Genomic DNA, 15,043 nt, shown 5'->3' with positions numbered 1-15,043 from the left:
GATGACTGTTTATGACATTTCCAGAAAACGGATGTGGTTTTCTTCTCTGTTCTCACATATTCACCATTTTATAAATTCCTTTATAAAATAGTCACACAACTGTAAATATCTGGGGGAAAAAAAGGTCCTTGTTCATTAGTTGATATTTATTTTTCACATCTTGGAAACTTATTTTATTTCCATTCTTAGTTTTTGCACACATTGCAATTTCTGAAGGTTTGGTTGTTCACGTTTCAGAAAGATTCCAACTACAGATTCACCTGTCTTAGTGCTTCAGCTGTTAGCTATATATATATATATATTTTCCTTTTGAATATTTTGACTCTATGAAAATAATAAAGCAGTATATAATTAAAAACAACTTGCAGGTGGGGAGGTTTATTGCCACTGGGAGGCGAAACATCATCAGGCGCGCCCTTCAAACCTGGATAGAAACCTTTATTGTGAAATTCGGAAGTTACCCTTGACCCGGAAGTGGTAGCGGTTGTCGTTTGAGGTTTTCCGCCAGAAGAACGACAGTGATTTAAGAAAAGTCGGAAAACTGAACGGTAAGATAACATTTAAAAGCAAATAAAGTAAACTAAGCAGTCGGAAGTTTTATTCTGAGGTGAAGAATAAAACTATTTGAGGGTTTTAGCGACACAACTAGCAAATAGCTGTCAGTTCAGCTAGCTGGAGCTAAAGTATTAGCAGGCTAGCTAACTGTAGCTCATCCAAACACACATGGCGATAGTACTAAATGTTGGCTGGAAATGGGTTTGAAGTAACAGGTGATATTGTTGTTATAATAACGTAGCCAAAATGACCTTAAAATATTAATTTAGTCGTAAGAACTGGTTATTTACTATTTTCACCACAACAAATGGCCAGTTGTCATAGTGTTCTTCCTGTTTGTTAGCTACAAGCTAATCTATATTAATCTACATTGTCCTTAAAGGGTCGTTTCATGTAAGTATTTATTCAGGAGTGGGGTAATGTTGTTGTTATCTGCTGTGGTTGTGAAATATCTGTTCATGCTGTGGCCACTGGACTAAAAACAAAAAGATTTTAAGCCATTACAGCAATGTAATGATTATTAGTTATGAAAATATTCATACATCCAAGTTTAATTTTTCATGATTTATTGACACTGTAAGTGGGTTTAAGTCTGCTTTCCATAGTCACCGTCCTCTTCACTGCTCCGTGTACACAAATAAGTGTATTGTTCAAAATGTGGATTTGTTTAACTTTAAAAAATATTATCTGGATGAGACAGATCAGATCTGTAACACAAACATGCAAGATGTACAGACAGCTGCATCATAATAAGTGAATATGTGAGAAAGAGTGAATATGTGAACATGCTTCAATGTCAAGTGAATATTAATCTAGCCAGAAAATGCCACTTAATTTCCCCTGATTAATGTTAGCTGACAGTTTCACAAAACAGAAAATGTATGTAATATGTATTTAAATTTTTTTTATTATTAATTAAATTAAACATTTTCCTAGGGCTGTCCATCGATTTTAATATTTAATCATTATTAATCACATAATTGTCTGTAGATAACTCGCAACTTATTCTAAAAAATCACACATTTATTTACCTGTTATGAATGTACCTTAAAGTACCTTGCATTTTTATACCCTTATCAATAGGGAAGTGAACAAATATGCTGGCTTTATGTAAATGTTTGTTGTTATTGTTGCAACCGTCCGACAGTAAATGCAAATAACTTTGTTCTTGTCAAGAGAACCATCTGGCAGAGCTTTGCGCTTGAACTTCATTCATTAAACCATTTTCTTTATCGATTGCTGCTCAAGAAGATGTGTTTATCTGTGAATAGATAAATAAGTTATGTCACTGCTGCATTGCTTCCTGATTTCCTGAACTATGAATTAGGCTGAGTTCAAATCCCAGAACATGAATTCATTGTGTGGTGATTCCACATTTTAAAAATTGTGGGATTAAGAGGAATAACTCATACTTTTCTTCTTTAATAATTTAATATATATAAAAAAAATGAATAATAAATGTGCATATGTGTGTTTCAGGTATGGACTCTCCAGACAGAAGTCGAAGTCCTTCTCCAGCAAAGAAAGAACACAGCGGTGAGTAAAACCTGTTGCTGCTACTTTGTGTTGTATTAACATGAGCTTTGATATCCTGACACTGGCTTCCCTCTTTCTTTCTCTATCTGCCTGACCTTCAGAGGATGAGTCCAGTCCAGCAGCAGGGAAGGCCCAGGAGGCCAGCCCAGGTGAGAGAAGCCCCAAAGAGCGTCCGTCCCCTCAGGCCAGTAGCGCAAACAGTTCCCCATCCAGGAGCCCGGCCTCCAGCAGCTCAGACAGCACCAGCAGCAGTGATGAAGACGATGTACATCAAGGTGCAATGAGGAAGATTAGGAGCAGTGTGGCTCAGATCAAGGTAAGCGAGGTTTATCTTTGGTTTATTAAATATATTGTGAATAAACAATTTAGCTGCACAGATTTGTCAGAGTCACCAGAAAGCACTGAATAGAGACGCAGCTTGTTGATTGACAGAATCAGAAATTGAAGAGGACTTTGTGTCTATTACTGTCATCTTAGACTTAAGCTCTCCGGGCTTTTACTTAATGCAGGAACTGAGCCAGACTGAGTGTACACTGCTTGGTTGTCTCTGTTTTTCTGATAAACGCAGGCTTTTAAAAATTGCGGCATGCTTTTGTACTTGCCCAGTGTCTTTGATGGGTCCTTCCTCCATTCAGATTGTTCCATATCATTTTAACATGTGAAGAATGAAAGAAATTTGCTCACTCCTTTGCTTATTTGCTGTTCCAGAGATCCGAATCCGTAGAGAAGGACCGATCCAAATCCAGAGAGAAGGACAGATCTGAATCAGGAGAGAGGGACAGATCAAGATCCGGATCCAGATCCAGAGAAAGAGACAGATCAAGAGAGAGAGACAGGTCCCGATCTAGGGACAGATCCAGATCCAGGGGAAGAAACAGATCCAAATCCAGAGAAAGAGACGGATCCAGATCAAGAGAGAGGTCCAGATCCAGGGGACGAGAAAGGTCCAGGTCAAGGGGACGGGACAGATCCAGATCCAGAGACCGCTACGACAGAAGACGCTATGCCCGGTAAGAGACAGACTCTCAAACCAGAAATACTGTGAAAGGCTAAGAACCATTTGAGTCTATGTGTTGGTGGAGGATGGGAATTCTTAAATCCTCCTAAACTACAGCAAATCACAATAACAGGTGGTTTCACAAAATCTCTGCTTAAGTAACATTCTGTCTTTTGTCCTTTCCCTCCTATTTTTCTGCTCTAACCAGCGACCGCTATGATGATCGCCGTGATGACAGGAATGGTCGCTTTGACCGGCGGGGCAATCGGGATGCCGAGTTTGATTACAGGAGGCGAGGCCGCTCTGCCTCTCCTCCGAACGACAAGGACGTAGCTGCGGCCGACGAGCCTCCGGTCAAAAAGAAGAAGGAGGAGATCGATCCGATCCTAACGAGGACTGGAGGGGCTTACATACCTCCCGCTAAGCTACGCATGATGCAGCAGCAGATCACTGACAAGAGCAGGTAAGAGTTTAATTATTCCTTTCGTACATCTGTCTAGCGTCTTGCATAACAAAACATGGACGTTATGAAATTGGTCTTGTAAAACAGAATTACTGTAAGTCTATAAAAATGTTTTTGTTGAATTGTGCAGCCTGGCGTATCAGAGGATGAGCTGGGAGGCTCTTAAGAAGTCCATCAACGGTCTGATCAACAAAGTCAACGTGTCCAACATTGTCAACATCATCCAGGAGCTGCTGCAGGAGAATATCGTCAGGGGGAGGTGAGCAGTAACTCAGACGCACAACTGAACGTTAACAATCCTTTTTAAAATATGTTTAGAGTTTGTTGTAGCTGTCAGATGATTATTAAAATGCTGCCGTTTATCTGTCAGAGGTCTGCTGGCTCGCTCGGTGCTGCAGGCTCAGGCAGCGTCGCCCATCTTCACCCACGTTTACGCTGCCGTCGTTGCCATCATCAATTCAAAGTTCCCTCAGATCGGAGAGCTGATCCTCAAACGCCTCATCCTGGCCTTCAGGAGAAGCTACCGCCGCAACCTCAAGGTACTTTCCTGTCTGTCTTGTAACGCACGGTGTGATTAAAAAATGATGTTGTTGGGTGAAATAATTAGTCCACATAACAATCACAATCCGCCTTCTGCTCTGAAAAGATTTTCAAATGACACAAATTGATTTTTGATGGAACAGTCTAAACCCCAAGGCTCAGATATGGAATTACATTAGATTTAATCTTGAGCCAAGCATCCGTCGTTTTAGTATTTAACACACAACCACACAGAAACTTGCTTTAAAAGATCATTGAACACCAAGACTAGTAAATAACTACTAAAAACCAACTGACTTATATGCACTGCAGCACTTTTTAAAACCACTTTTTAAAATCTTCAAGAAAACTTGTCAGATACGTCCATATAAATAATTTTTTTTTAAATCTTACCACTCTTTTGAACATAATTACTCAAGAGCAGCACAACATAGCAGAAACTTCACACTTAATGTATGGACACACCAAACTAGCATCACAAAACGCACTTGAACGCACCACAAAGACGTTCTGCGTCTGTGTCAGGCAATAACTCTTGATACCACTAGGTGGCAGTAGTCTGCATTCCTCATTTTAAAAGGGGAAACTGTAAGAGCTACTGTTACACCAGGGAGGTGTGTTGTGGCTGGACATGAGGGGGGCATAAGTGAATATTATTTCAGTTTAGCCTTCATCAACATCTTTTATCTTAACTGGCAATTATGCTTCATGAGTAAATAATTTCATCCCTGGAGTAAGAGACTCACAAATAGCAGCTACTCTCTCTTTTTCTTTTTTTCTTTTTTAATCCAGTCTTTAAAAGGTTTTGATTGGTCCAACTCAAAGTAGTCACAGAGCTGGATGAGTTTCAGCCCGAGCAGAGCTGAGTCCAAAATACAGAGATGAAAAGAAACTGGAGCTAAATAAAAGAAATAACTGGCAGCACTGGAGAGCTTTGAACACAGTCCAGGGAGTCTGTTTACCTGCTGCAGCTAACGTCTGGACGGACTGCTCATGAGCTGCTCGTGGCAAATAAACACCTTCAAACCAAAATTAAACTGGCTGTAAAAACTGAGCGCTCTTTTCTTTTATTAGCAGCGTTGGTGTAATGTATTTAAATAAGTCTGCGTCTTGGTTTACAGCAACAGTGCCTGACAGCCTCCAAGTTTGTGGCTCATCTCATCAACCAGAACGTGGTATGTACTGATTACCAGCCTCAATATTTATTTGTTTAGTGAGTGCTGACTGCAAATCTAATGGACTTCTCTGCTCTGATGTCTCTCACCTTCAGGCCCATGAGGTTTTGTGTCTGGAGATGCTCACGCTGCTGCTGGAGCGCCCGACTGACGACAGCGTGGAGGTCGCCATCGCCTTCCTGAAGGAGTGCGGGCTGAAACTGACCGAGGTTTCCCCCCGAGGAATCAATGGTACGTTGAAGCATCGATACATTCGCTGTCGTCGTAGTCTGAGAAGAGAACAATGAATTTCAGCTTTAATTTCCTTCTATCAGGGTGGATGAACAGTCCAGTCTGAGTCAAATAAAAATTAACCTATAAATTCTCTTTTCAGCCATATTTGAGCGTCTCAGGAACGTCCTCCACGAGTCGACCATCGATAAGAGGGTCCAGTACATGATTGAGGTGATGTTTGCCATCCGGAAGGACGGCTTCAAAGATCACCCGGTAATCCCAGACGGCCTGGACCTGGTGGACGAGGACGACCAGTTCACCCACATGCTGCCGCTGGACGACGAGTACAACACAGAGGATATCCTCAGTAAGACGTCATTCAGCTGTGCAGCACTCAAGAGAAATGGTTATATTCTATATATGGTCGCCCTAATATGTGTGTATATGTTTTATTAGATGTTTTTAAGATGGACCCAGACTTCCTGGAGAACGAAGAGAAATACAAAACCATTAAAAAAGGTGAGAAAACGTCACACAGTTAAGTGTCCAATCAGTGGTCGCCTCCTTGAATCTTTTAACCAATCAGCTGTCTCCTCCCGTCAGATATCCTGGACGAGGGCAGCAGCGACTCAGGGGAGGAGGGAGACGGCAGCGACGAGGAGGACGACGATGAAGAAGAGAACGAGGAGGGGGGAGAAGGTGAGACTGAACGAGTCGGCCGGCTGGCTGTGGTCTTATAAAATTAAAGCGTTATTCCACAGATAATTACTGCTCTGGAAATGTTAAACACATGGTCTACAGTAGAAGTTGGAGGCTTCTTTGATAATATATGGGTGTTCAAGAGAGCAGGGGCTAATGAATAGAGGCTTTCCCATTGCATTATGGAAAACAGAGGATGTTTTTGGAGCTGGACCCATAACTAGAGCGTAGAAATGCAGATATTTGTTCTCTTCTTCCACTCATGAGTGATAATAATATTACAAGCCACATAAATGTCCGGTTACCTTTAGGAGCTGTAGGTGTAGAAGCAGTAATCAGATATAATCTCAAACAATACTGTGTACTATTATACAATAAGATTATTAGTGAGGCGAGACTGAAAGACAGTTAAAAGATTATGACTTGACCATGCTACACCACGCTGATGGATGTGTGAGACTGACAGGCCGTCTGGGAGCCTCAGCAGTGTCTCCTGCACCACTGGAATGAGTCAGGGCCCCGTCAGCTGCTTTTCAGCCGACTCAGCATTGTTAAAACTTCAGCGGAATATAAAGGAGATTTTCTCAAGACTTATGTTGTCATTGGTTTCAGAGACTTGTGCTATTTCCACAATATTTCACCTCTAGTTTCTCATCTTTCATGTGTTTTTGTGCTTTTGAGCCACTCGTGATACTTTATAAATCCAACCAGAACATATCTGCTAGCTGCTTGCTTAGCTGTAGTCTTTGTTGTGAATTCAAGTGTCACTCACCTAAAGATGCCTCCCTCCCTCTCCGCCTCCTCCTCAGATGAGAAAGTCACCATCTTCGATAAGACGGAAGTCAACCTGGTCGCTTTCAGACGAACCATCTACCTCGCCATCCAGTCCAGGTACACACTCAGAGGAACACACGCTTTGCTTTTTCTTTTTTTAATATAGATACACATTCACACAGTCTGTGACTCAGTTTTCTCTGGTGGGAGTTGGCTGGTATTTACAGCTCCTGCTATATTTGATGGAGTTGATCTAATATTTAAGGCTGTGCGTGCTTTGCTGTCTTTGTGAGGACCAGTTTGAGTCACGGTGATGGGGTTTTTGGTCGGTCTTTGCTTCCTGACGCACGTTCAGGGGGCTGTTTGAAGGTGTTTGAGGTTAATGTGAGGTGCTTTATGTTACTAAATGTCCTCACAAAGATAGCTGTGTAAATGTGTGTGTGCAGCCTAGTTACCATGGTTTCATTGAAGAGCAGTTCACAGATTTGGAGAAGAGGACTGAGAAATTTACACACAAACAGAAACAGAAAACACACACATGTAGTTTGACACTTCACACGTTAGCTCACATATAAATGATTCATTCATTTATTTATTAATTTATTTATTTATCTTTGTGCAGCTTGGACTTTGAGGAGTGTGCTCACAAACTGATCAAGATGGACTTTCCTGACAGCCAGACGGTGAGTTTCTTTTACTTCATGGGTGCAGACAACTCTAAATATTTTTAGTTTGTTGTTCATCAGCCATAACAAACAGTTATTCATCAGTTATTTATTTACTACAACGACTTAAATGCATCATTACGTTTAAGTAACGAATCATGCACATCGGTCTAACACTGTTGACCAGATGGTGGCGCTGACGAGCTCCCACATCAGTTTGTACTCGCTTGCCTTTGTGTGTGCTCCTTGACAACATCTTCAAGCTTGTTTGTTTGTGTGTCTGTGTGTCGTCCTGAGGCCAGCTTGTGTAACAGTAATAGTTGGTTTCTGATGTTGACAGTTGCAGGTCAGCTGTGTGCGTGTGAGAAGACGCTTTGAGAACGTGTCAGAGGACGATCGGTTGTGTGTGAGAGACAGTTTGTATCACTGTGAGGACCTGTGTGTGTTTGATGATGCGTTTGTTGGCGACACCTGTTCAGGCAGAGTTGGTCAAAAGCAGCACCTTGTGTTGGCTGCAACTTTGTCCAGGGAGATCACATTGATTGGATATGTTGCCCTAGACTGACCTGCAGTGTTAGTTTGTTAAATGTGCTGTCTTTATCAGTTTTTTTTGTTATTATTTTATTGAACTGAGACTGATAAATGTCTGCCTCTTTATTATTTGATAATTCATGTAGAAGACATGTACAGTACACAGAAACTAGTGTTGCTGGTTAGTATTACAGTAGTTAGTATTGCAAGTTTGCTAAAGAAAAGGGCTTATTTTACTTATTTGTTTGCATTTTTAAAATTGTGTGTTTGTTAGTGCTGTTGAAGGGTAAACTTCAGCATTAGCATTTAGTCTGCTAGCTTCCAGGAGCAGCTATTTTTGTTGCCAGTAGCATGCTCCTTGGTCTTGGAAGCAACATGTAGTTCACCAGCAACTAAACTTACAAAACCTTCTATTTATTACTTTTATTATCTTCTCATTTCTTCGTGGTATAATTTCAGCTTTGCAACAGCCTTTAAAAACCATCATAAACTTTGATGTGTAACATATGTCGTTAATTTGTAGACCGTGGGAACGAGAATCGGCACCTGTCCTCTGCTTCTCACTCTGTATCTGAAGTTAAACCCTCTCAACTTTGACCTAAACCCGTGTGAGCGTTTGAGCTGCTAAACGACAAAAATGATTCAAAACGCAGAGAAGTGCTGGACTTGGCATGTGTGTTGTGATTGTATTACCACGTTGGTTAACACAATTTCCAGGAATTTAACGCTCAGATTTTTAAGCGTTTTATGCAAATATGACTGCTGATCTCTTTTTTTCCCAATCTTAAATGTGAAATGAATGATAAATTATTTTAGTAGGGCTCAGAATCGCTACTGATTTCCTCAATTGATTTAATTCCGATTCACAAACTGATTGAATTCAGTCTTGTATCAACATTTTAAACTTTAGTTTTCCGTGATTAACTGTGCTTTATTTAATTAACCGTCACAAAACCGGGCATCAACTAACAATACTCCATATCGACGTGTTGACACCTGTCACCTGTGTAGCATTATCACGTCGCCACTTGTTAAGGTTTGAACTATTTTAATATAGAGGATGAATTGATTTCTAGTGACATGATTAGAAAATGTCGCTGCATTCGATTGTGAGAGGAGACACGCTGCAGGATCTGTCCTCACAAGTATCCAGACGTAAACACTGTGTGTGTGCGTGTGTGTGTGTGTGTGTGTGTGTGTGTGTGTGAGAGAGAGAGGTCAGAGCCGATGACCTTGTCAGTCGGCATCAGGACTGAATCACTCAACACAACAGCTGGAAAACACACACACACACACTCTGAAGATGTCTCTGTCTCGCTCTGCTGCTCTCACTCAGTTGTTTGTTGAGGAAGAAACACGTTTCCGTTGAAGATTTAGCATCCAAGACGACAAAAGTGTTTTCTAAGAGTGTTTCTACAAAAGCTCTTGAATTTGTCCGTTTCCAGAATCAACACTGAAAAGCAGAAGCTGGCTGCTCTGATTTATTTTTCAAGCTTTTATTCAAACATCTTTCTTGTAATGACATTTTAACAGAAAAGCTACGAGCAAATAGCTCATTTTCAACTTTAACTTTTATCTAATGGTGCTATTAAAGACTTAAGTCCAGACTTCTGTGCTTGTCCGGCCACAGAGAGGCGTGGACAAGTTCTGGATCGCGGCGATTTGTGTTTACATTTGTGGGAAATGTTCATGTCGGACCACGGCGCAAACCATGCGTCTAGTTTTACTGTAATTTATCCTGGCGGCAACATGAAAGTATAAAGTTTCACAGCACTCTATTCAGTGGTGGTAGACCAACACAGCCATCTGTAGAGCATCACTGAGCTAAAAATATATATATGCCACAATAAAAATGTTGAGTATGAAGCTTTTGTGTTTCTCAGTTGAAGTCGGCTCATATTACACCCAGGATTCATCTTATTCCAGTTACAGCAATCTCTGCAAAATGTCCGAGCTTTAACGTGTGACTACAGTGTTTCTATATTTGTCGTATGGGAACGATCACAGCTCTTCTGTAATACTGATGATGTTTTATATTTGTGTGTGCAGAAGGAGCTGTGTAACATGATCCTGGACTGCTGCGCTCAACAGAGGACCTACGAGAAGTTCTTCGGTCTGCTGGCCGGGGTGAGACCATTTTAACCAAAGATACAGAAATAAATACACAAAGATGAACAAAAACCTGAGTAAAGACGTCTTCAAAAGGCCAAAATATCAGTTTGCCTGACTTATAATTGACCAGTGTTTAAATTATCTAAAAACACACATTTGTCTTGAGTTTAGAGGTGAGAAACATAATTAATTTGAATTAGATAACACTTAGATTGCTAACACTTTTAATTGTGTGTGTGTGTTCAGAGGTTCTGTCTGCTGAAGAAGGAGTACATGGAGAGTTTTGAAGCGATATTCGCGGAGCAGTACGACACGATTCACCGACTCGAGACCAACAAACTGAGGAACGTGGCCCGACTGTTCGCTCACCTGCTCTACACCGACTCTGTTCCCTGGAGTGTAAGGACACACACACGTTATTCCTTCTGTTTTTGTTAAGACGCTCATTGACACAATGAATTCCCCAGGCCTTGATTCTTAACTTAACCATGATAATTAAAAATGCCAAACTTCAATTCAATCCTGTCCTGAGCCCAAACCCTAAACTCACATAAAACTTTCTCTCTGTTGTGTCTTTTGGCTTTTTCCTCGACCAGGTGTTGGAGTGTGTCAGGATGAGTGAGGAAACGACGACGTCGTCCAGCAGAATCTTTGTGAAGATCCTTTTCCAGGAGCTCTGTGCCTACATGGGCCTCCCGAAACTCAACCAGAGGCTAAAAGACATGTACGATCACACACACACACACACACACACACATACACAGATCAGATTCAGATTCAGAAAACTTTATTTGTCCCCGGGGGGCAATTTAAGGCACAAGTGAGCAGCTTAACGTGCAAGTACAGACATTTTAAGGAGCAAAAAACAGAACAGTATTAGTCCTGGGAGATCTGACAGGCGGCCTCACGCATCTCCACATGTCAGCACTTGTTTGCTTTAACTAATACAACAACACGTGTTTTGTTAGCATTTGAACAGCTGACTTCAACATGGTATCATCACATAAAATCTAAACCTGTTTATGTCTATGCGTTTGTTTCAGGACCCTGCAGCCGTTCTTTGAAGGTCTCTTCCCTCGCGATAATCCCAGAAACACTCGCTTCGCCATCAACTTCTTCACCTCCATTGGACTGGGAGGACTCACGTAAGAGACACAAACCAACATGTACTTTACACACAGACACGCTGACGTCAGGTGATAACAGCTGGTGCTCCAGTTCATCATAAAAAAGCATTGGATGGGGTTATTTTCCAGGGTCTGTGCAGAACCAGCGACCAAAAAGGGAACACTATATCTGTGTGGACTTGTTTTTTTTTATTGACATGGGCTGACAAAAACAAGCATTGTTGTTCAGAATTGGACATTATTATCTGTTTTTAGAGACTCAAAAGATTCATAAACATTAAAAGTTGAGTTTAAGTTCGGTATAATGTTATATTTGTTAGTAACCAATATAATCTGTAGTAGTGAATAGGACAATTACCCAGTAGCGACGGCCATAAAACTGGATGTTATATCATTTTCTCTTTCAGGGATGAGTTGAGGGAACACTTGAAGAACGCACCAAAGATGATCATGACTCAGAACCAGGAAGTTGAGTCTTCCGACTCCGACTCGTCATCGTCCTCCTCCTCTTCCTCATCTGACTCCTCGTCCTCCTCGGACTCCTCCAGCGAATCGGATTCAGACTCCTCAGACTCTGACTCCTCCTCCAGCAGCAGCAGCTCAGGTAAGTCCGGCGAGGACGCATATCGGCTCTTTAAATCGCTCAACCAGTGGAAGTGTGCAACAAAATAAAATACTAATTAACTGTAAGGTAGGATAAGATTTAAAAGGGGAAGATTAGTGCGGAGGAAACTACTTCACTGTCTGGTCACATTTAGATTTTTAAGAAGAGTTGTTAAACTGACAGAAACCTAATAAGAAAAGTCTTCTCTTATGTTGGGACCATTGTCACTACTCAGGTTCTAGTTCTTACTTTCCTGCAGCCTTTCTTTGACTAAAAAAAAATGTCTCTTGACATCTGGATTCATGTCAGTCTCTGAGCTAGCGTAGCCACCTGCCAGCTGCCTGAGTCAATTCTCTGAACATGATCATTTTCCATACTGTGGTTTTTCAGCTCTTCATGTGTGACCGTGTCTTGGCTCTTTGACAGATTTTCTTCCTGCTTCATTTCTGCAGTAAAATACCTGCAGAGAAACTTTTTTTCTACTAATCATCAGATTATTTCCTCCACGGCAGCAAAAAATCCCTCCAAGAAGTCACCATGTTAAACAGGGCGAATAAAACATTTTTAGGGGCGATTAACTCTGACACACTCATTATAACTGTACTGGAAACACTTGCTAGACAAGCTAGACAACTTTTATGGCTACAAACAAGTTTAATTTATGTGTCATCACATGGTTTTTAAAACTTCCCCTAGAAGACCTAAAAAAACCAAAAACGTTTTGATCTAATCTAACTGGACACATTATCTCTTCAGATTACAGTGATTACATTCATCCCTAATAATAGCACCTCCCTGCTACATACAAACAAACAGAAAAAGGTCAAAAATGTGTCAGTTCCTTAACTAATAAGAAGCTCAAACAATAAAACGGCCCACCACAGCAGCACAAATGCAAAACATCCGCCGGCTTTACGACTTCAAATATACGAGACAGCGGCGCCAGTATTTAGACTCTAACAGTGAGTTTGGTCAAGAAACCTTTAATAGATGAATAATAATAAGCTACGTTTTTGTCCTTTAGTCTTCTAAGTCTTCTTCTTTTAAGATTATCTGCAGCCTGCTAGCTTAAAGGTTAATTTCACATAATCTTTAAGATCATTTTTCTTCTTTAGAACCATGAAAAATAAATAATTACTCATATTAAAGCTGTTTATTTGGATGAATTAAGTGTTGACCTTATAATTTTAGTTTGTTTGGCATTTCAGGCAGCTTAACTCTCTCTTTAAAATGCAATGGACAGATTAATGAGTGATTTTTTTCCCCCCATTTTCTCCTCCAGACTCTGACGCCAAACACAGGAAGAAGAAGAAGAGGAAAGGAGTGAACGAGGAGAAGAAGAAGAAGAAAGAGAAGGACAAGAAGAAGAAGGAGAAACCCGACAAGAAACGAGCCAGACGCAAGGACGACAAAGACGACAAAGACGAGGACGACGATGCTGCTAACCACAAGTCGTCTTCAAGTAGGGACAAGAAAGAGCGCGCACGTGATCTGGAGGAGCGCGCACGCGAGGGTGTCCGCCGGGGCAGACGGGACGAAAGATCGGAAGAAGAGGAGCGGGATGAGGAGGAGGGGCGGAGGGGGGAGGAGGAGAGGAGACGGAAAATGGACAGACAAAGAGACGGCGAGAGGGAGAGGGACAGAGGGAGAGAAAGGGAGAGGGAGCGAGACAGGGACAGGGAGAGGGAGCACGAGGACAAGAGAGAGGGGGAGCGAGACAGGGAGAGGGAGCGAGACAGGGACAGGGAGAGGGAGCACGAGGACAAGAGAGAGGGGGAGCGAGACAGGGAGAGGGACCACGGGGACAAGAGAGAGAGGGAGAGAGAGGGAGAGAAGCAGAGGGACAGAGAGAGGAATAAAGAGAACAGAGACAGGAACAGAGACAGGGAGGAGAGGAGGAGGAGATAAAGCCTCGGAGCAGCAGCAGTGATGGACTAATGACTGACAGACAAGTGAAGTCTCCATCTTTCCCTTCAGTCATCCCTCTTTACTTCACTCTCTGTCGCTCAGTGCTTGGGACCCTCTTTCTATCTCTGTTTCTATTTTCTATTGTTTATTTTTGTTGTTAATGAAATGAGAAAAAAAAAAATCATTAAAGTTGTTTTAGATGTTTTCTTATTCTGCTTCACTTGTTTCCAACTCTCCACCACTTTATTTTATTTCATTTTAGAGGTTCATCTTTATCAGTCACTTATGACTAAGACTACAGGAGTTAAGGCTGATTTATACCTGAATTCATCCTGACAGAGAATCAGACGAGTAAACTGGTCCAGACTTGGCTTGGTACAGATGTTTAGCCCCAGCTATCTGGTAATGTGAGGGTTGAACCTCCCTAAATGTTAAAAAGGGCATCCTGATGAATGAAAAGGCGAGTCTACACGGAGCAGTGTCAAGCAACAGCAAACGTCCCAGCCCTCTGAGCTAACGTTTGCTAGCATGCTATTATAGACAGATATTAAAGCTAACAGTTAAAACTTCTCCTCCAATTCTCTCAGAAAAGTGTTGACGGCATCCTGACAAATGTTTTCTCATCCACACCAACCTTCCGCTTTAGTTTTTCTCACTGTAAAGCTACAGTGCATTGTTCTTCCTCTTCTTTTGGTCTGATTGGTGGTGGGTGGTGCATTACCGCCACATACCAAGTGAACTGTGGACCAGTAGATTTACATCAAGCATCTGTTTCCCCAGTACATTATGCTTGGTGCTACAATTAGTCCTCCTAATAAAGGAGCGGATTAGTAATCCTAATAAAATCCCATAGTCTACTATTTTAAAATCTTGTAGTGTGGGCAAGTTTGAGATTATCTGAAGTTTCTACTTAAGTGTGTGATGCAACCTGTTACCAACATAAAGAAATAGTTTGTTATTTTATGTACTTCTATAGTGAGAATGAAACTGGAGCCATTACCTTGTTAGCTTAGCATTAAGAGTCATAGATGCCTATATATCTGTAGATATTAGAGCTGTCACGGTTAACATGATTATAGTGCGTTCACAAGCAGAAACAACCCTTCGTGAGCAGAAAATGAGAAAGGCGACAGTCTTTAGAAGG

At 41.4% G+C, this 15,043-nt stretch overlaps 1 protein-coding gene across 1 annotated transcript; it reads left to right on the top strand.

Moving 5' to 3' along the window:
- Positions 1-468: 468 nt before the first annotated feature.
- On the top strand, positions 469-14,104 carry cwc22 (CWC22 spliceosome associated protein homolog). Its single transcript, XM_084544979.1, has 20 exons — positions 469-548; positions 2,035-2,091; positions 2,193-2,407; positions 2,800-3,101; positions 3,297-3,551; positions 3,682-3,810; positions 3,922-4,090; positions 5,213-5,266; positions 5,362-5,497; positions 5,640-5,846; positions 5,936-5,998; positions 6,083-6,178; positions 6,988-7,069; positions 7,575-7,635; positions 10,198-10,275; positions 10,507-10,659; positions 10,857-10,984; positions 11,304-11,405; positions 11,795-11,991; positions 13,274-14,104. Exons 2-20 carry the CDS (start codon positions 2,037-2,039, stop codon positions 13,897-13,899), a joined length of 3,108 nt encoding a protein of 1,035 aa, XP_084401105.1. The 5' UTR covers positions 469-548; positions 2,035-2,036; the 3' UTR covers positions 13,900-14,104.
- Positions 14,105-15,043: the final 939 nt, after the last annotated feature.

The sequence above is a fragment of the Chelon labrosus genome (genome assembly GCF_963514085.1).
Source record: "Chelon labrosus genome assembly, chromosome: 5".
Lineage (NCBI taxonomy): Eukaryota > Metazoa > Chordata > Actinopteri > Mugiliformes > Mugilidae > Chelon > Chelon labrosus.
Note: the sequence above shows the minus strand (reverse complement) of the source record. Positions and strands in the feature narration are given on the sequence as shown.

What these genes read in the sequence shown, in the direction of transcription:
- cwc22 (XM_084544979.1), top strand. Translation starts at nt 2,037, where the DNA reads ATGGACTCTCCAGACAGAAGTCGAAGTCCTTCTCCAGCAAAGAAAGAA. An exon ending in TACCTCGCCATCCAGTCCAG is followed by an intron (nt 7,070 to 7,574) that starts GTACACACTCAG and finishes ATCTTTGTGCAG; the next exon opens with CTTGGACTTTGAGGAGTGTG. An exon ending in ATTGGACTGGGAGGACTCAC is followed by an intron (nt 11,406 to 11,794) that starts GTAAGAGACACA and finishes TTTCTCTTTCAG; the next exon opens with GGATGAGTTGAGGGAACACT.